This window comes from Cheilinus undulatus, linkage group 10 (assembly GCF_018320785.1).
Source record: "Cheilinus undulatus linkage group 10, ASM1832078v1, whole genome shotgun sequence".
Taxonomy (NCBI): Eukaryota; Metazoa; Chordata; class Actinopteri; order Labriformes; family Labridae; genus Cheilinus; species Cheilinus undulatus.
Window position 1 is genome coordinate 23,918,157 of NC_054874.1, and position 19,502 is coordinate 23,937,658.

Consider the following 19,502-nt stretch of genomic DNA (forward strand, 5'->3'; position numbering starts at 1 on the left):
TCCTCAGAGGTGTGAAGGAACAGAGAAAAGGAAGAGAGTAAATAAAGATGTTGTGTGTGCATCTGTATTTGCAGAGTAAAGGTTGGTTTGTGTGGCCTCTCTGTCAGCTCAGTGTCACTGTCTGGACAGCAGCTGTTATCCCACACACACACGCACACACACTTAAGGGATCATATTTTATTATCAAAGACTCTTGCGGTCAGGATGTAAATCTTTATACTTGCCCCTTCCTCTCAATCATCCTTTTTACCCCCCCCCCCCCCAACCCTCACTCTCTTATCACTCTGCTAAAATAACCCAGTGAGGTCAGTGCCCAAAGGCATCCTGGGATGATTTTTATACGGACTGTTGCTTCTCATCTGAGTAGTGTCAGAGGCGAGTGTGGAAGCATCCCAGCCACAGTGTGGGATTCACCAGACCAGCAGACTCAGAGAAAGACAGACAGACAGACAGGTAAGGACTGAGGAGAGGCGAGTGTAAACCTTTACTGGAGACAATGAAAGGAGGCACTACCTGTGCTGACTGTTTGAATTCAAGTAGTGTTATGTGTGGAAGCCATCTTGTCCTTAGGTGAACAGCATCTGATAGATATTCTATATTTATGATGCTGGCTTTGAATGTTTAGATTCTCAGGCATTGTTTCACAGTTAAAAGTGAAACAAAAAACATCTAAGATATTAGCAAAGAAATCAGGGAAAAATCCACTACTAGTGTTATTTCGGTCAAAGCACATGGGTTGCCATTAAAGCTCTTACAAGGAACTTTTAATTGTGTTGACTTTGGCTCCCCCTGTGGCCAAAATGATACTTTGCTGATTTGTGATTGGAGTTTTTGTCAAATATATCAATCGAGACTCTTTGCTGTGGACAATTCTAAAAGAAAAGCCATTTTTATATGCATTTATGCAGTGGTTCTCAGCTGGTGAGTCGTGACCCAAGGGTGGGTCACAGACCTGTTTTCAGTGGGTCTTGAATGCTTGTATAGAGAAAGCCCTTAGAAAACATACTTTCATACAATATTTTTTACTCTGTTATACATCATAACTGGAACATTTTGATGTTTTCTCAATATATTAACATATGTATCTCCCTTTCTTGGGGTAACAAAGCCTCTTCTACCATGGTAACAAGCTAATTTCTCAAAATCTTTGAAAAAAGTGCCTCAAAATTTCATGTTATCATGTGAAATTTGAGTAAAGAGGGTTAGTTTTGTCCTGTTTCTGTCTTAACAAGCCATTTTTTTTAATTCAATAAATATGAGCTGTTTGAACATTTGGGTCCTGATTTGTAGTTAAAGAGATTGTGGTGGGTCCTGAAGCTACAACAGTTGAGAATCACAGCATTAATGTATAATGCATATAGCTATAAGGAATGATTAAATTTCCTATAAGTGTTGTTTTACTTGATTTATCAGTGAATTTGCAGATTTACTGAAAAATTGATTCCTACAGGTTTATGTGTTAAAGACGTGCTAATTTCTTAGAATAAAATAAACAGCTTTCATAATAATCAACATAGAAATCTATGCTAATTTGTGTGTAATATGATAAAAGGAGACAAAGCTGCACAGTGTTCAGCTCCCAATGGGTAATTTTATTTAAACAGGGCAACGTTTTGGTCTACAAGATCTTCCTCAGGCGTTAGGAAGTTGCCCTCTTTAACTAAAGTAACCCACTGGGAGCGGATCAATGTGTGATCTTTCTCTTTTTTCTGCAGTAAGTGATTTGCTTGTATACGTTTTGACTAGATGTACACACAAGTTACACAAGTTACTCTTTTTTGCTTCAAAGGAGCAATATGATGATGCACGCAGGCCAAGACGCCATCATTAAACAGAGGATGCTGCAGGCTAAAGCTTTATCCAAGGAGGCCAGGGGAGGTATGTTTGAATGGATGAAACCGAATTGGTTTGATCTTGTTCTGTCACAACTGATACACATTAAGATAACACAGATGTTAGTTGACACTAATACCTGTATGTAAATGAATGCATAATCTACTAATAGCTTACTTACTGGTTTACACACTACATCAACAACTTTGTACACTCTTGTGTGTATTTACACCAAAATTCACACTGACATTCTGTGTAATCACAGCAGGAGCTGTCAGATATACTTGAGCCCAACATCAAAGTGTGTTCACCCACAGCCTCGGGACACATGCCATGTGCTACACCCAAATCCCAGGAGTGCCAGCGTGTTGTTGAAATTCTCCAAACATTCCAACAGGGACCATCCCAGTTACAGTGTTTGTTTTCCAGCGCTGTCTGCCAGCTACACTTTGAAATCAAAGTCCCCTAAACTCAGCAGAATGTGACTCCCACCTCTGAATTTTACACAGGCCGATCAAAGGCAGCTCCTTGAGGGTGGCACATGCCCAGACTTCTCCTAACACTTTTCATGTCTTAGAAAAAGGGGCCATCCGCTCCTACATGACTCTTTCATCCAAAGATCCTATTAATATGCCCAGTTACCCTTGCAACCCAGACCACAACAAACATTACGCACCCCTTGACATCATCTCCAGGCTATTTCAGACCCTCTGCTGTGCCATGATTTAACACGAGAACAGACCCCGAGCAGAAGCTGCACGAATATCAACTTAGTGATGCTGCACATGGTTTGGATTTTTGTTTTTATACCAGAGCCCCTCAGCTGTCTCATGTCGACAGAAACAAGAAGATCAGAAGAGACATTAAGATTTGCCAAAGGTCCTTATTAGTCTGTGTTACTTTCATTCTCTTTCCAAATGTCTGGAGGTTGCTATTATCATTGCATTTGCACTGATAACTAAATGTCACGATGGGTTTATACAGGATTAGAGGCCCCGCACAGCATACATTTGTCAACTGTGATATTTTACCCAGAAATTGTACGGGAATATGAAATATGATCACATAGTATAAAGACATATCTGTTTGTCCATGGTGTTGTCAGGAGGTCTAAACTTGGGGAAGAAGATGAGTGTCCCAAAAGACGTGATGATGGAGGAGCTCAACCTTCAGTCTAATCGAGGCTCTCGCATGTTTCAGGAGAGGCAGAAGAGGGCAGAGAAGTATACGGTGGAGAATGCGCCTGGTGGTATCTACAACACAACCTATGTAAGATACTGAGATGATGCACAGCACACAATGACTCATCCTGTGAATTTCCTACAAAAACCTGTGGTACACACCTGAAAGTTTATGGCTTATTACAGAGTTTCCAAACTGATCAAAGTGATGTGCTAAAAAGCTAAAGATTGCTGACTCTTGTCTGACCCGTCTGCTGTCTCAGGTAGTTAAATTGTTATCTCGGTAATGGCATGTGCAAATTGGACCACCTGTATGATTATAATGAGACAGAAATAATCATCCACGATAAGATGTAACAGGGGGACTCCTGCTAACTGAAAATGAAGAAAAACATGAAGATTAAAGCAGCAGAGGATGAATTTTTTTTAAACCTTAAGTTTGAGACAGAGTCTAGGAACACTGCAGTTAGACTTCCAACAAACCATGGATTAAATAAATGGATTCTTTTTTGCCTTCAAAACGGCAGACTATTTTTTACTCATCGTTAGTTGAAGATGCTCTCAGTTCCAATTTAAAGCTCCTCTTAGGACTTTTTAAGTTGTTACAAAACAAAGTGATTTTTTATTTACTCATGTCTCCATTTGAGTCTCCTATTAGAGAAATGGGGATCACCTGAGTACAGTGAATGTGTCTCAGGTGACTGTAGTAAAAGACACCTGTGTCTGAAAGGTCCAGTCACTGGTTAACTAGTATTACTGACTACCATTACATCATCAAGACAAAAGAACACTTCAAGACAACCCAAGTAAATACAAAATGCAGTTTCTAAATGATGGTTTTATTTATTAAGGGAGAAAAAAATCCAAAACTATCTGGCCCCATGTGAAAAAATTATTGCCCCTCTTGTGAAATCATGAGTTAACTGTGATTAACCGCAGTTCTTGGAAAGCTAAGTTCAGTTTCACTGGCCACACACAGGCCTGATTACCGCCAGATTTGTTGAATCAAGAAATCACTTAAATAGAAGCTGTCAGACAAAGTGAAATAGGCTACAAGATTTCAAAATCTCCATCACAGACTCATTCAAATTCCTAGGAACCCACATCAGCAATAACCTCAAATGGAAAATAAACACAGACCACATCCACAAAAAAGCCTAGCAAAGACTTTTCCATCTACGACAGCTCAAGAAGTTCAGAGTAAGGTTCCATCTTCTGCTCCGCTTCTACACAGCAATCATCAAAAGTGTCCTCACCTCATCAATAACAGTCTGGTTCAGCAGTCTCGACACACTCTCCAGGAAGAAACTACAGTACATCATTAACAGAGCATCCAAAATCACTGGCTCACCTCTACCATCCCTTGAATCACTCCACCGCAAACGGACACTGCGCAGAGCCTGCAAGATCACCTCGGATCCCACTCACCCTGCACACTATGCATTCCAGTTACTGCCCTCTGGGAGGCGCTACAGGTCAATTGCCTCCAAAACAACCGATTTCAAAAACAGTTTCATCCCAATTGCTATTAATATTCTTAACGCTGAACACTGAGGAGGGTTAAGCATGGCCTTTGTGATTGTCTGAATGTGTTTGTCTGGCTGTATGTCTATGTTTGTGCTTAAATGTTGGAACCTGTACCAGCTGTACTGACAACAAATTCCACCAGCTTGGCTGTGTGGTCATTAAAGAATTAATCAATCAATCAATCAAAAAGAAACTCACCAGCCGAGATCCAAATAAATTTAAGAACAGTTGAGAAACAAAGTGATTGAAATCTATCAGTCTGGAAAAGGTCACAAAGCCATTTCCAAGGCTTTGGTCCAGGGAACCACGGTCAGAGCCATTATCCACAAATGGAGAAAACTGGGACAGAGGTAAACCTTTCCAGGAGTGGCCAGCCAACCAAAATGACTCCAAGAGTGCAATGACGACTCATCCAGGAGGTCACAAGAGAACCCAGAACGACATTCGAAGACCTGTAGACCTCACTGGCCTCAGTTAAGGTCAGAGTTCATGGCTCAACCATAAGAAAGACACTGGGCAAAAATGGCATTCATGGGAAAGATCAAGGCCAAAACCACTGCTGACAAAAAAGAGCACAAAGTCTCATCTCACATTTGCCAAGAAACATCTTGATGATCCCCAAGACATTTGGAGAAATATTCTGTGGACTGACGAGACAAAAGTTGAACTTTTTGGAAGGTGTGCAGCCGTTACATCTGGCATAAAAATAACACAGCATTTGATAAAAAGAACATCATGCCAACAGTCAAACATGGTGGTGGCAGTGTGATGGTCTGGGGCTGCTTTGTTGCTTCAGGACCTGGACCACTTGCTGGGATTGATGGAACAATGAATTCTGCTGTCTACCAGAAAATCCTGAAGGGGAACGTCAGGCCATCAGTTCGTGCCCTCAAGCTCAAGCGCTCTGGGGTTATGCAGCAGGACAATGACCCAAAAAATACCAGCAAGACCACCTCTGATTCTGAATGACTAAAAATAAACAAAATTAAGGTTTTGGAGTGGCCAAGTCAAAGTCTGGACTTAAATCCAACTGAGATGCTTCGGTGTGACCTTAAATGGGCAGTTCATGCTCGAAAATCCTCCAATATGGCTGAGTTAAAACAATTCTGCGAAGAAGAGTGGGCCAAAATTCCTCCACAGCAATGCGAAAGACTCTTCACCAGTTATCGCAAACACTTGATTTCAGTTACTGCTGCCAAGGGCGGCACAACCAGTTAATAGGTTCAGGGGGCATTTACTTTTTCACATAGGGGCAGATAGGTTTGGGTTGTTTTCCCTTAATAAATCAAATCATCATTTAGAAACTGCATTTTGTTTTTACTTAGGTTGTCTTTGTGAGATATTAAAATTGGTTTGATGATCTGAAACATTTAAGTGTGATAAATATGCAAAAAAAATCAGGAATCAGAAAGGGGTAAACAACTTTTTCATGGCACTGTATGTTTGGAAGACACCAAACTCTGTATATCACCACAATCAAACTATCCCCACTGTGAAGCATGGTGGTGGCAGCATCATGCTGTGGGGATGCTTCTTCGCAGCCGGCCCTGGAAGGCTTGTTAAGGTAAAGGGTAAAATGAATGCAGCAAAATAAAGGAAAATCCAGAAGGACAATCTTACTCAGTTGCAAGAGAACTACAGCTTGGGAAAATATTTATTTTTCAACAAGATAATAACCAGAAGATACACAGAAATAGTTTAGATGACACAATGAATGTTCTGGAGTGGCAGAGTCAAAACCCAGAACTCAATTGAATAGAGAATTTGTGGCTGGACTTCGAAAGAGCTGTTCAAGCCTAATTCCTGTGTGACCTGACAGAGCTTGAGCAGTTTTGCAAAGAAAGGAATAAAATTAAAGTGTCTAGTTGTGCAAACCTGATTGAGACCTACCAACACAGACTCAGTGCTGTGATTGTAGCCAAGATGTGTCTACTAAATACTGACTTTAAGGGGGTGAATATTTATGCAGTCACCTATTTTACATTACAAATTTTTATTTGACATTACTTTGTAGAGATCTGTTTTAAATTTGACATTTAAGAGGTTTTTTTTTTGGCACTTTTTTTTTTGTCCAAAAAAGCCAAATTATATTGATCGTAACTAATTCATAAAATCATTAAAAGGGTAAAACACCAAAGGGGGTGAATACTTTATATGTGATGTTTTACATTATCTGAAAACAAAGTGAGTAGTATGTAATAAGTATACACCTGATCTTGATCTCATCTTGCTCTAACGTTCCCTTTCAAGGTTTATTCGGAGTCCGCTCCTTCCCCACAGATCATACTCGAGCCGCAGGGAGGAAAAGAAAATCAGGCTTTATCCATCCCTGGTAAGCATAGCCTGGTCATGAACCTTCAGAAGAGTGTATCAAAGAAGGGCAGTCCTGAAGTCCTCGCTCCAGGTAAATGTTGAGATACAGTGAATGAAGGGTGGCTGCAGACTGCACACAAAAAATTGTAGTGTTAGCTTTCTGCAAAGCCAAACGCTTGGACAATGCATGATGAACATATCTCACTTTGATCTGCTAGTGTTCATGTCTCATATGGAAATGAATTGAGCAAATAAATTGGTTTGATTCTGACCAGTGCTAGCAGAGTTGGCAGTCTGCAGGAAGCGTTTATCTGCTGAGATGAGCACTGTGTATTAGTCATGACAGAAGGCATGGCTGCAGTCTGACTGACAGGAAGCTAAGCTCTGTTTTATTATGGAGGATTTACACTGAGATATAATTACTGTAGTTTCTAATGTTGACAGGAGTGACATCAAAGACACTTAGAAGTTATTAGATCTGTTTCTGCATGGTTGGAGCTTTTTTTTTTTAGCAGTGTCGTGGTTCACAAAATTAGACCCAAAACCCAAGGGTACTTCAATTTGCCTAGTTTGAATGAAAGGCTAAGATGTGTTGAAACTGAAGTAACAGCTTCTCAGGCTGGTTTTTCTGACTTTTGTTCCTGTCAGGTTATTCTGGCCCCCTGAAAGAAATTCCAAAAGAAAAATTCAACACAACAGTAATCCCCAAATCCTACTGTTCTCCATGGACGGAGGCTCTGAGAGGTAACGAAGAGCTCTTGAACGCCCTAAACTCCCAACTGCCAGAGGTACCACAACGGCTACAGCCTGTCAGCTACAGGTGCTTCAACAGGTAAGTCTGTCATTAACTCAAACACCTGTGTTAATAAGGAATTCAGACATTTAATGCACATAAATCAAGACCCACCCATCTTTAAACAGACCCAAGATAACCCGACTGTGTTATCCATCACATGCATCCTCTCCCTCGGCTCCACTCCATATTTCCACAGTTTGAAAATAAATCCAGTATCTGGCTTGCAACTCCTTGGAGTGTGGCTACGTGATGGCTATTTTGAAGCCTGGCACTTGAAAGATGATCTGCTGAAGGGGGCTGCAGGCTTTTAATGCCCCCCACAAGACAGATTGCGCATGAAGAGAATCATCTTTCTCATAGCACACAAGGAATTGCATCACAGCAGCAAGACAGTACAAAGGTTAGGCCTGGGCAGATGGAGAAATAGAGTACATGTGAAAGATAAACTCAGACTTTACACAATTAAAGCTGTCAATCAGCTGCTTTCTGACAGCCAGTCTGGAACTGAACCCCCCCAGTGGATGGATCAATTTACACCCTTAAGATAACTATGAGATTAAGATGCCTTAACTCAATCCAAACTCAACTAATGGCTCAGCACACAACATACGAGTCATCCTAAATCCCGGGCGGTTCTCTCCTGCTGACAGAACCGGTTAAAATCAGAGAGATTACCAGGATGGGTATCATGTGTCATCTTAAAGTTTTACCCCTGAATGGGAAGTGCCATGTGATTCCTCGCATCGTGTTCTGCCAGGAAAATATATCAAGTCTACTCAGCTAAGATTGGGCCTTCACAATGAAAGAAAAATATGTGCCTGCATTTTTATGGAGGACGGTAAATGAGCAAAAATTAAATTGCACATGATTAACTCAGTTTCAGTCTGTTTGCCTCTCATGTTTTAAGTAATGCCTGTTAGTGGTTTGTTTTTCCTGAATCGAAAATAAATCTAAAAAGGCAGGTTTTTCCAACAAACTGGTATCAGTTAATCTCAAGGTAGTTGATTGCTAGCTTTAGTATCACTGTAACATGGTGAGACACATTTTGTCCAGGATAAGGTAAAATGTACACACAATGGGTGAGAAAGATTTTTTTTAAAGAAAGTCATATTTATTTGGTTGAAACCAGAACTTTAAGTTGGTTGTTATGAATGCTCTTTTCACAATAATAATGAAATTATTACTGAATGAACAGCACTAGCCAGTCCTCTTTCTTTTCCTTTCAGGTCAGCAGTACCATTTGGAGGTGCCATGTCCAGCAAGAGGGTGATCCCAGTAATAAGCTTTGAGGCTATAGAATCCCAGAACCTGCCCAGCATTGCTCTAAACCGCATGTGCCAACGGCCAAACTTTAACCGAGCACCTAAAGGATGGGGGATTGATTACAGCCCAGAATCTAATGAACTATGAGAAAATGGGCAACACCATAAACTGAAGCACTGACCTATGCTTGCTTTACACCTATCACAAAGATGATCTATGTGGACACTTCTGGGGAGAAAAATAACACTACTGCTTTATATATAAGTGGTTTTTTAATGAGAAGTGCTTAGGACCAGCTGGGAAACCTCCCAATGCTGGATCAAATAATTACCGCAGAGGAGTTTGTGAAAGTGCTGCCAGAGGCTGACAAGCTGTAACTAACCTTTGCATTCTTATCGGTTTGTGTCGCATTTAATGCATCTCACCTCAACTTAGATTTGAAATGAGCTACGTTCACTCTGAGATGATCAATGACAAAGTTGTGTCAATTTAATAAGTGGAATAACATTCAAACAAAGTTTTACAATTAACCAAGTCATGTTGTGGAACATTACAACTGTGTCACATAAAAAAATTCAATGTAGTTGCAAATTAAAAAGGTTTAAAAATGCTCCGCTGAATTCTACTCCACGATATTTTGCACATTTTGACAAATACAAACTGAACCTATGGGTGAAGTTTTTATTTACATACAATGGCTCCAGTCACAAGAGAATATAAAACTATGTGGCCCTGAACACAGTAGTAATTTCTCTCAGTCTTTTACTATTTTACCTCCAACAGTTCAGATGCTGGTCTGGTTCTTTGAGCTGAAAGTGGTGACTAAGTTATCTTGCAGGGACTTGTTCAGTTCATCCACAGCACCACAGGCAAAGTAACAAATCCTGTGTCCTGTATATGCTGTGTATTTCTCCCCGAAGTTGTCCGCAAGTTTCAAGTCTGCTGACAAAATCTGACCAGGGTTTAAGGAGAGGAAAAGAATGACATCATATAACAGAATAACTTCACTCCAGCAGCTAATCCCCATGACGAGAGCCATGAGCAGCATGAGCACCCATGCGCTGAGGATCCTGGGAGGGGTAGTGGATTTGACCAGGAGGTCTCATGCTCATTGGAGGTGGCATGGGTGGAGCCATGGGGCCCATGGGGTGAAACATTGGAGGGCCAAAACCTGATTTAACAAAGTACAGAGAAAACAGCATAAGATGTCTACATTTTTACAGCACGTTTACAACCATTTACACGGAATTACAGGGGGAATAAATCAGTGTCAAAATTTTTTTCAAAAACCTAATTAGATAGACATATGAAATTATTCTAGCTGTACTTCAGAAAGCATATATTATACTAATTATATACTTACCCGGAGGAGGCGGATTGATGCCTGGAGGTGGAGGCAGAGCAATGTTCATGACAGCGGGAGAGGTGCTAGCATCCAGGTTGAAGTAATTTGCAGGAGCTTCTTCGTCTATCGCTGGTGGCGGAGGAAGAGCTACAGCACAAAAAGAGAGAGAATTCAAGAAACCTCAAGACATAAAAAAGTGCAAATTAAATCTCCATTACATCCAGTTTTATATGACAAAAAAAGAAGACAATGATGAGAACGAGAGAATTGGAAACTCACCTCCAGGCAGTCCAGGTACGGGATCAAGCCTGGTGCCCATCTCACTGACTCCATCTTTAACGCCCTCCTTCCCTCTTGCTGCCTGAGACCTAGAAAGATGATTCATGGAATTTTTAGAAAGCAATAATTGTCTGTATTAAGTACAAAAGGAAATGCGCAGAAATGTGAAAATAAAAATTATCAATGTGTCACCGTCTGTTTAAATTCTTTGCCATGGTGAAACCCTGTTATAATTTTTCAAGTTCTTTATTCTGACTCAATTAAAGTAACAGGAGTAATTGGGAATAGTTACTTTCCATCACTGCTGTTTTTAAGTGCTATTTTCAGCTCGTTATGCTTTTCAGTTTGTAACATGCGGTCCACAGTTGTGTGCAAAGTTAACATGGAATTGAGCGTGTTAGCCCTCTGCATTGCTTCTTTTAATTTACCACAGAGAGGCACACAAACTTGTCCTTTGCATTCACAAAAGAGAAAAACTTGATTTCTAGCTCTTGGTTGAAACAGAATGTTTTCAGATTTTCTAGACATGGCTGCTTTTGTTGTTGATCAAAAATCTGGATGATCAGGCCTTTTATTTTCCTTAAATTCCCCCACTTAAACCCAGGTAGTGTACATAACTAATCCCCTAAGGCAGTGGAGGTTGCTGTGACTGGTTGGGTTCTGATGTTGGGGGGATAGAAGGTTTAATAAAAACACTTATGATTAACCCTCCAGACCTTTTCCTGAACAGCGTTCCTCAGTGTGGCTGAATAGGGCATAGAATTTCTTAAAAGATTGCCAAAGTTTTTTAAGGCTGCATCCAAGAGTCACATAAGTGATGGATCTCCCTCCCCCAGTGAGTAATCTTTTACCTTCTTGATAGTCTTACCTTCCCCATTTGACTGTGAGTCTCCGTCCATTGATGATGAGCTTGTTGAAGGACTTTTCAGCAGCCATCTCAGCTGACTGCCTAGTGGCGAACTGGATGAAGGCACACTGTTGCCTCTGGACGATGGTAATAGTACGAATCTCACCAAATTGGTAAAAGTGACTCCTGGAATCAAAGGCATGAATGTTTGAATGGCCCCTCAACACTCAAAGTGAAATCCCGACATTGTAACAATCTTTTTATGTTGATAGAATGAATTCACTGTAAAAGGTGGTCTTGATAAAACATCTTACTTAAGATCTGCGTCTGTGACTGTATCCCCCAAACCTCCGATGTATAGGGTGCTGATGGATTTGTCCTCTGGTGGGTCCAGTCTGGGCATCGTTGAGGCCCTTTTCAGCAGCTTGTCAGCTACTGGGTCATTTATGCCATAGTATCGATCCTTTATGTTCTGGTCAGCCAGAGGGTCATCTGGATCAGTGGGCTTCTCGTGCCTGTATAAAAGGACAACAATAAGTAAATAATCACAACACAAACAAATAGTAAAATCTGAATCATAACACACTGATTTCAATATCGTCTTTGTTAAAAGGAACCCTGCATGATCAGACAAGTTCATCTTCTTGGATAGATATTTGTATCTCTCATATGTATATTGGACTAAAAATCTCACTAGATATCTGCATTTTGAGTCATTTGAGTTTATAAAACTCACCAAGATGTCGCCATGTTTTGGTCCACGGTAGCACTGTGACATCACAGTGCCGCAGCACTCCTCACCATTCCTATGCTGTAACCGTTTTCTTTTTGCCTCCTGTAGCTGTTGCTGCAGGAGGTAGAGGCCTGCATAACAGCTTTGATACCAGACACGAGTTTGCTGCGAATTGGCTTTGTCTCCCTGCTGTCAAAGTCGTGTCATTCCTCCTAAGTTTTACCTCAATAAACTTCCCTACAAGTGACTTGAATCAGTGTATAGTGAAAGTGTGCCGGGAGCTTTTCGAAATAAAACCTGTATGTACATACGAAGGGAAGGGTTCCATACAAAGAAATGCTAAAGTGGGCTTTTACTTCAGAAAGCGCGAACCGGAAGTGCTTTCATTCTGTGTTAATCTTTACCTGAACTGTGTGGAAACAGAAAGCTTCATAAATAGTAGAAGTCTGGGGAACAACTTTATTAAACAGACGCATTTTAGCTTGTGGCCTTCATCTGGTTCGTCAACAAACAGATTTCAAACATATTCTAATGATGTGGAAGTAAATATTTGCTACAACAAGGTAAATATGGCTCTGTATATATCATGTTCCTTTCTAGTTTGACCAATAACTGCTCGTGGTGTAAGGGAAAAATAGAAGAGACCTCAAATCTTTAAATTTTCCATTTGTGAGATGTGCAGCATTTCTGAGTTGCAGCCCTTACACCGTTACTGCATAGGAATGGAGAGGAGCGCTGCGGTACTGTGATGTCACAGCGCTTGCTCAGACCAAAACATGGTGGCGTCCTGGTGAGTTTATAAACTCAAATTACTCAGAGTGCAGATATCTAGTGAGTTTTTTGGTTCAGTATATATATGAGAGATACAAATATCCATCCAACAAGATGAACTTGTGTGATCTTGAAGGGTTCCTTTTAAAAAGTACAAATAAAATTATAATAATGATAATCATCAGGCTCTAAACTGTTTCACAAAATGTCACACTCACCTGTAGGGACACTCCTCCCCTCTCTTACACTCTCCTTTCACCCAGAAGGAGCAGATATGTGGTCGGTTTCTCTTGTAGTATGGAGTGGTCCGGGCCAGTTTCAACAACATATCACTAGAGCTAGGCGCTTTACCGAGCTGGCCAACCGGCCGTGTGCCATCAGAATTGGCTATCTAAGAGGAGAGAGATCCAAACAGTTATGAAAGACTGACAACCAAAATGCTGTTTCTATCTAAAAAACAAAACAAAACAAAACAAAAAAACAAGTTAGTGGTGCTCCGTTTTGGGCTCTCTTACAATAACTTCCTGAATACTAAAAGGGTTAAATAGCATTTAAATAACTGAAATTAAGAGAAACAACATTCTGTCTAAATCCTAAATCCTGCTGCCACACAGGAATTAAGCCTTCAAATATAACGTAACTGGATGAGATAGAATGTAAACAAAGTATAAAGAAAAAATGTCTCTTAAAGCCAATGCTTGTCAACTTGGGACATGAAATTAATAAGAGCAGTGCTCATGGCATTCCTGTGAACTAGTCTTAACTATTGTCGCTGCATTAGAATCATGATATCTACACAACTACTGTTAGCAATTATACCTCTCTCTCCATGTTCTGTGTGTAGTACTCTTTGTTCACATCTGACCTAGGAACCTCATCTTTGACTGACAGCCCAGTGTCCCTGACCTGGATGGGTAAACCTGTAAAACACAATTCAAGTTAAACTCATATAGCCATCGAGGTCAGCATAGTGAAGCCAAAATACAAATAGAAATGCAAAAAGTCAGTGGCAAATACTCACCATACTCCAGATCCAGCAGACATGTCTGACAAACATTCTTCATTTTACTGCATGTCTGACAGACCTCCGTCTTCTTGAAACGCATTCGTGTCCCTGGACACCATCTGAACACGGTAAATGGTCGGGCACAGATCTGATGGGCAAAGAATGGATCACAATATGGATGAATACAATGATTTTATGCATGATTGTTTGACATGTTAAAGCTTAACTATGTATCAGAATAAAACCAGAACTAGTGTAGTAATTCTAAACATACCTTGCATTCTTTACCATACTTTTCCTTGGTCTGTAAGAAAAATGAGTATCACATTTGAATCCTTGCTTCATAAGTGTCAACACAATAATTACAAAATCCTCTCAAATGCATGGTTGTGCTTTCTTACCATACGGATGTAGGGGTTTTCTCCCAAACATGTCTGACACAGAATTGGGAAATCCTGTAAGACAAAGGAAAAGTTCATCATGTAGAAAAATAAGCACTAAGGTTATCCACACACTAATGGATTTTAAGCCTGATTTAAGGGCCAGATCCCCCTCCCCTTACAATTGTTGAAGCATATCCCAAGTGGAGGTTTGTCGCAAACAATTATTTGTCTGATTAATCCCCAAGAGTGTATTGTCAACTCGATTATTTTACTGCTCCAAATCCAGTTGTAACCTCCCAGACCTCGAATAGTAAATATCAAACCTGTGTGATATTTACAATGGGTCCTAATTCCTCTGACGGAATACTCACAACAAATGAGAGCAAGCCGACTGGATGTTAGGTCCTTCCACCGCTCACAAACATAAACATAACTGTACCTTAATACCACTCAGAATGTCATCCATACTCTTTTTGTTTTATGATTTTTTTCCTCCAACTGTAACGATTGTCAGGACAGCCAGAAGGGACAGTCATCAGAGGAAATTGATAGTAATCCATGCTTATTTTTATTTTGAAGTAATGTTTGATCATGGAGGTTCTGTGAAATCTTTTGTGTGGGGACTCTTCACCATAGGGTCGCTGGCAGGTCGGCAGGCGTGTGTTCTCCAGTGGTCTGACAGTCTGAGAAATCCGAAATGCCCTTATGTCTGTGGTCCCCCTTTGTTCTTAAAGTTGTTTAAGACTTGAAAATCGTCACATCCGTGGCCAGCCTAAGTCCTCCTTTGACCTATAGACGTAGGTTATTAAAAGCAGCAACTAAGGTAAGTGTACCCATTAAGCCCAGGCACCATTGAAACCCACTTGCAACTTTGAAGTCAATTTAAAAGAAAAAAAAAAAGAGGGGCCTGTTTAACGTTATACATTATTTTTTCCAATCACACAATTTCTTAATTAAATGCCAGTTTTTGTTTGACACCAATCACATTTGTCATTACCGAAAAAGGCTCGCCTGCATTCGTGCAGTCTCAAGGAGGCTCAGATAAAGTCGCCTCAAAACTTTGGAGTTTTGGGATCCCTCAGAAAAAACCTCTTTTCAACTATTTTCAGCCACTGACTTGGTAAATACATTCATATTATGTGATTTCAGAGATTATTGATTTGTTTTTTTGTGTATAAATAAGTCGTTTTTTGTCATTTCTTACTATTTAGTTTCATGTGAAAAGATGAGTCATGCTAGCTAGCGTAGCGAGCGAATCGCTAGTCAGTAGATGTAGCCCTACTGATAGATACACTGCTTAAGGATTAAACATGATAAGTACACAAACTAAGTGTTTTCTGATTCATTTTACATAAATCTTCAAATTAAGACACAAAAAATGGTTTGGGTGGGTGAAATATTTTCAAAAAATGTCATTTTTCAAAAGGTGGGCTTAAATAGTACAGTGACCCAAAAAACAGCTAGTGTAAGCTAACTTTGAACAAGAACTCCTTGATAATTCAGAAAGTTTGGCAAAAGAGGGATAACTATGATGAGACTGCAGGTATTTCTTTATGCATTTGTTTCATTTTGGTGAGAAAATATAATCTTTATTTCCCTGGAAGTCACTGTAGAACCATTTAAGCCCAGTGTGTTCCACTTAAGCCCACTTGTGTTATGTGTTTCAATAGGAAATACTGACATTTTTGATAGCTTTTCACTGTAATCCTGTGCTGGATGTTGTTATACTAACTTCATTAACACGAGTACATCACAGATCACACACTGCCCAGAAGAATTGCTATGTCAGTTAATTTTGCATAATAACTTGTTTACAGTGAGAAAAATGCCAACAAAATGGAAGAATTACAGCAACTGTCCTAAAATCATCATTGTTACAAGCCAAACATTAAATCCAAGTTCAAAAAATCAATTTTGTTTAACATGTATAACATGTTACTGAATGAATATGTGTTTACTACCTGAAAAAATATAATAGATTTGTATATTTCTGTCAATAAATGTGGTTGTGGGCTTATTTGGAACACACGTGGGCTTAAATGGTACTTAGGTACCAAGTAAGCCCATGCCAGACTTCTGACTTTATTCATAAAATTTCTTTCATTTGTTCTTTAAAATATGCATAAGTAAATAAATTTACTTTCAAATGAGAGATTAATTCTTCATTTTAACAAATGATCATGTTTATAAACCATCGTTGTATCTATGAAAAATACGTGAACTTAGATTTTGGTGGGCTTAATGGGTACACTTACCTTACATCCTCTATTTAAGCCTCTAGTGGGCTCTTTGGCAAAGTGAAACGTGTGAATATACAAAGAGTGAGATAGCACTAGCTCACTTTTACTTTGCCATCTGTTGGAGGATGCTGTTGCAATCCAAGTGCTAGCATCTGAAAATGACCACTCACAGCATCAGCCAGACACCTAAATATAAGTATCTCTTGTGACTACAACGTCAACTAACCCGTCTAAGGTTTCAATGTTTGTATTCTGGTGTCACAATAATACCAACATTGGCAAAAAGCCCTGTTGTGTCATGACTAAGGAGAGGCAACCAGTTTGTTGCCTTATTTAGTTGGGTCTAGGACATTTTCAGAGGTTCAGAAATAAAGTTAATCATGGACAAATGATGAATTACAGAGTTAAGATTAAGCAGAGATGAGGGACTAAATCCAATTAATAATCATCTATTAATGCTAACTTTAAGATTGCATTCTCTAAAAGATGACTACTGACACGCAGACTGGAACCGTTTTGAAATGAGTCAGAATAGCACAGTTATTATCAAAAGATTGTGTCATGCTAGGGGTAGTGGTCCTTATGTTTAGACGCATGCTAAGCTAAAGACAATTTAACAGTAGTAATACTAATAGATACGTTAACGCTTATATCTAAGCAGACAACGTTATGAGGGGTGTATTGGCTTCGTTTCGCCTCACCGAGTTATCACTGGAAACTGTTTGCTTAAGACCATTATTTAATACTTCTTAAGTTTATAAATGTTAGCCTGCTAGCACTAGCTCGATTAGCCTGCTTTGCTAACTGTATTAAAAATCACGCTGTTAATTTAATTGCAAAGCAGTAGCTTTGTGGTAAAAGTCTACCTACCAAACATATCTTCAGTCGCTTACTACGTCTTCGTTTGTAAGTGTGTGTTTCATTTCCATAACTTACATAAACACCGTGGCTAAGGTTGACATGCAGAAACATATTAGCAGCCATGCTCCCACTGGTTAGCTGTGAGCCGGCGGAAGGCTAACGAGCTCCCAAGAAAATAATAAGGCAGGATAAAGTTGAGAAACGAGCTTTTTGTTCATGTCGATTTTAAAATTATTGCTGAAAACACCCGTGTTAAGCTAAGCACCCCGTCATGTAATTAACAATGCCAATTCAACGTACCGCGTCTTCCCAGTTCTGTCGGTTGTAAGTGTTGGATCCTAGGGACGTCGCCATTTTGCAGAGTGTGAGCCAAACGGGCCAAACAACCAACGACCACAAGAGTTGTCCGCCCACAATGCCCCGCGCGAAAGAGCCACGTCTCGCCTAAGGGTGTCGCCCTATTTCAAGAAACAATCAGGTATTTTATCCTACAACGAAGTTAATTAAAAAGCAAACAATTAAAATAAAAACACAATGAAATGTTATTGATTTACCGCAGCTTTCTTGGCAATGTATACCAGTCTGTTTTATCAACAGTAATACGTTTGATTTAGTGTTTTTTTCTTCACAATTAGTTTTATTTTTCATTCATTTTACTACATATCTTTAAAACAAACATGAAACAATCTGAACCCCATGACAATTACCTGGTGCAGTAACTTTGTGTTTTAGTACCCATATTTACAACCCAGTATAGGCCTGGTGCTGCACAATTTGGTTGTGTGATTCCAGTTATACTGGACAATATTACAACTGGGATTACAATATAATATATGAATGGTATCATGAGTGTACTTGTTTGGTTATCAAGGAAAATGCTGAGAATAATGATAGTTTTAAAGTGTATATTTTTCAGATTAAAACATACAAATATTAAGAAGCATTAAGAAAATATGAAACCTGAAGATTTTACACTATACTGCTTTCAAAATAAATCAAAATTAAGGTATTTCTACAAAGTGCAAAACTGGCACTATTGTAAACTTAAAGGCCCTTCTGCAGGCATTTTTGTAAACCTTTCAAGTACTGCTTAAAATTACAGCTTTTCTGTGACTACATAATTCAGTAATCATCAACTGGTGGCCCAGGGGCCAAAAATAGAAATAAAATAAACAATTTTATCAGGAATGACCTTATATTTAATCCTTTTTTTTCTTTCAGAAAGCCCCCTGTCAACTGTTACTTGCAAATACAATGCATGTTAAACACACAATTTATCTGTCCATTCTTAATTAAAACTGCAGTTTTCCATGTCAACTTTAGGCTTTAGGCATTTAGGGCAATTTTCTTACATGTGTTTTTCACTTATCACTACATAGTGTATTAGCATCAAACCCAATGATGGACAACATGACAGCCACAGAAATGTTGAGCTAAAATATCTCAATCGCCCCCTCGTGGCTGCCTGTGATAAGGGGATGATTCCACTGCTAGAGCCTAAAAATTATGTACATTTGAAAGAAAATAAAGATACTTTAACAAAAATATGTTACTTAGACAATTTTTAAGTTTTCTTAAGTTATATCAAAGTTTGGCTCAGAAGTACCTGTTTAGGAAAAAGCTGGTCCTTGTACAAATGTAGTTGATGACCCCTGATATAATTGCACAGCCTAACATTGTGATTAGATTAATTGTGCATCACTTATCTTATCCCTTTCCTTATTTACATTCATATACAGTGTTTCTGATTAAAAAAATAATGTTTCATTGTTTTAAAACAGCAAATGTCTTATTCCTGCAAATCTTTGTTGTGGAAATTATAAACAAAGGTTGTTTCTGTGGTGTGTTAAAAGCTCACCTTGTGACATCAGCCCACCTGAAGCGGATTGAAAACTGACTTTGGGCTAATGGCTGTTATGTATACTTAGGCAGCATTTTTTTGCTGTTTTCCCCATTGCAAGCCTCCATACAGCTATGCTATCTGAAGAGTCCAGGCCTAATACTTTTGTGGTAGTGAGTGGCAAACAGACAGATTGATTGACTGCTGTGTGTGAGCTTGTATAAGCCAATTGTGTAGTCCACCTACAGTTTAACTATCCACCTGTTCCTGTTCAGGTCAGTGTG

The 19,502-nt window shown here is 39.4% G+C and overlaps 2 protein-coding genes across 4 annotated transcripts; one reads left to right on the plus strand and one right to left on the minus strand.

The window, feature by feature from the left end:
- Positions 1 to 331: 331 nt before the first annotated feature.
- Positions 332 to 9,233, plus strand: LOC121516584 (myozenin-2-like). 3 transcript variants are annotated; one of them, XM_041797937.1, is made up of 6 exons: positions 332 to 453; positions 1,790 to 1,878; positions 2,939 to 3,102; positions 6,792 to 6,945; positions 7,503 to 7,686; positions 8,877 to 9,233. In XM_041797937.1, the coding sequence occupies exons 2-6, from the start codon at positions 1,797 to 1,799 to the stop codon at positions 9,058 to 9,060; spliced, it is 768 nt and encodes a 255-aa protein (XP_041653871.1). In that variant the 5' UTR covers positions 332 to 453; positions 1,790 to 1,796; the 3' UTR covers positions 9,061 to 9,233. The 3 variants fall into 3 exon arrangements, with proteins under 3 accessions (XP_041653871.1, XP_041653873.1, XP_041653872.1); XM_041797939.1 differs by having other exon boundaries at positions 6,792 to 6,873; XM_041797938.1 differs by having other exon boundaries at positions 6,822 to 6,945.
- Positions 9,234 to 9,379: 146 nt separating this feature from the next.
- rbm22 (RNA binding motif protein 22) lies at positions 9,380 to 17,784 on the minus strand. Its single transcript, XM_041797936.1, has 11 exons — positions 17,679 to 17,784; positions 14,296 to 14,349; positions 14,169 to 14,198; positions 13,910 to 14,042; positions 13,708 to 13,808; positions 13,107 to 13,279; positions 11,699 to 11,899; positions 11,406 to 11,570; positions 10,538 to 10,626; positions 10,277 to 10,405; positions 9,380 to 10,084 (listed from the first exon to the last, which is right to left on the minus strand). The coding sequence occupies exons 1-11, from the start codon at positions 17,730 to 17,732 to the stop codon at positions 9,930 to 9,932; spliced, it is 1,284 nt and encodes a 427-aa protein (XP_041653870.1). The 5' UTR covers positions 17,733 to 17,784; the 3' UTR covers positions 9,380 to 9,929.
- Positions 17,785 to 19,502: the final 1,718 nt, after the last annotated feature.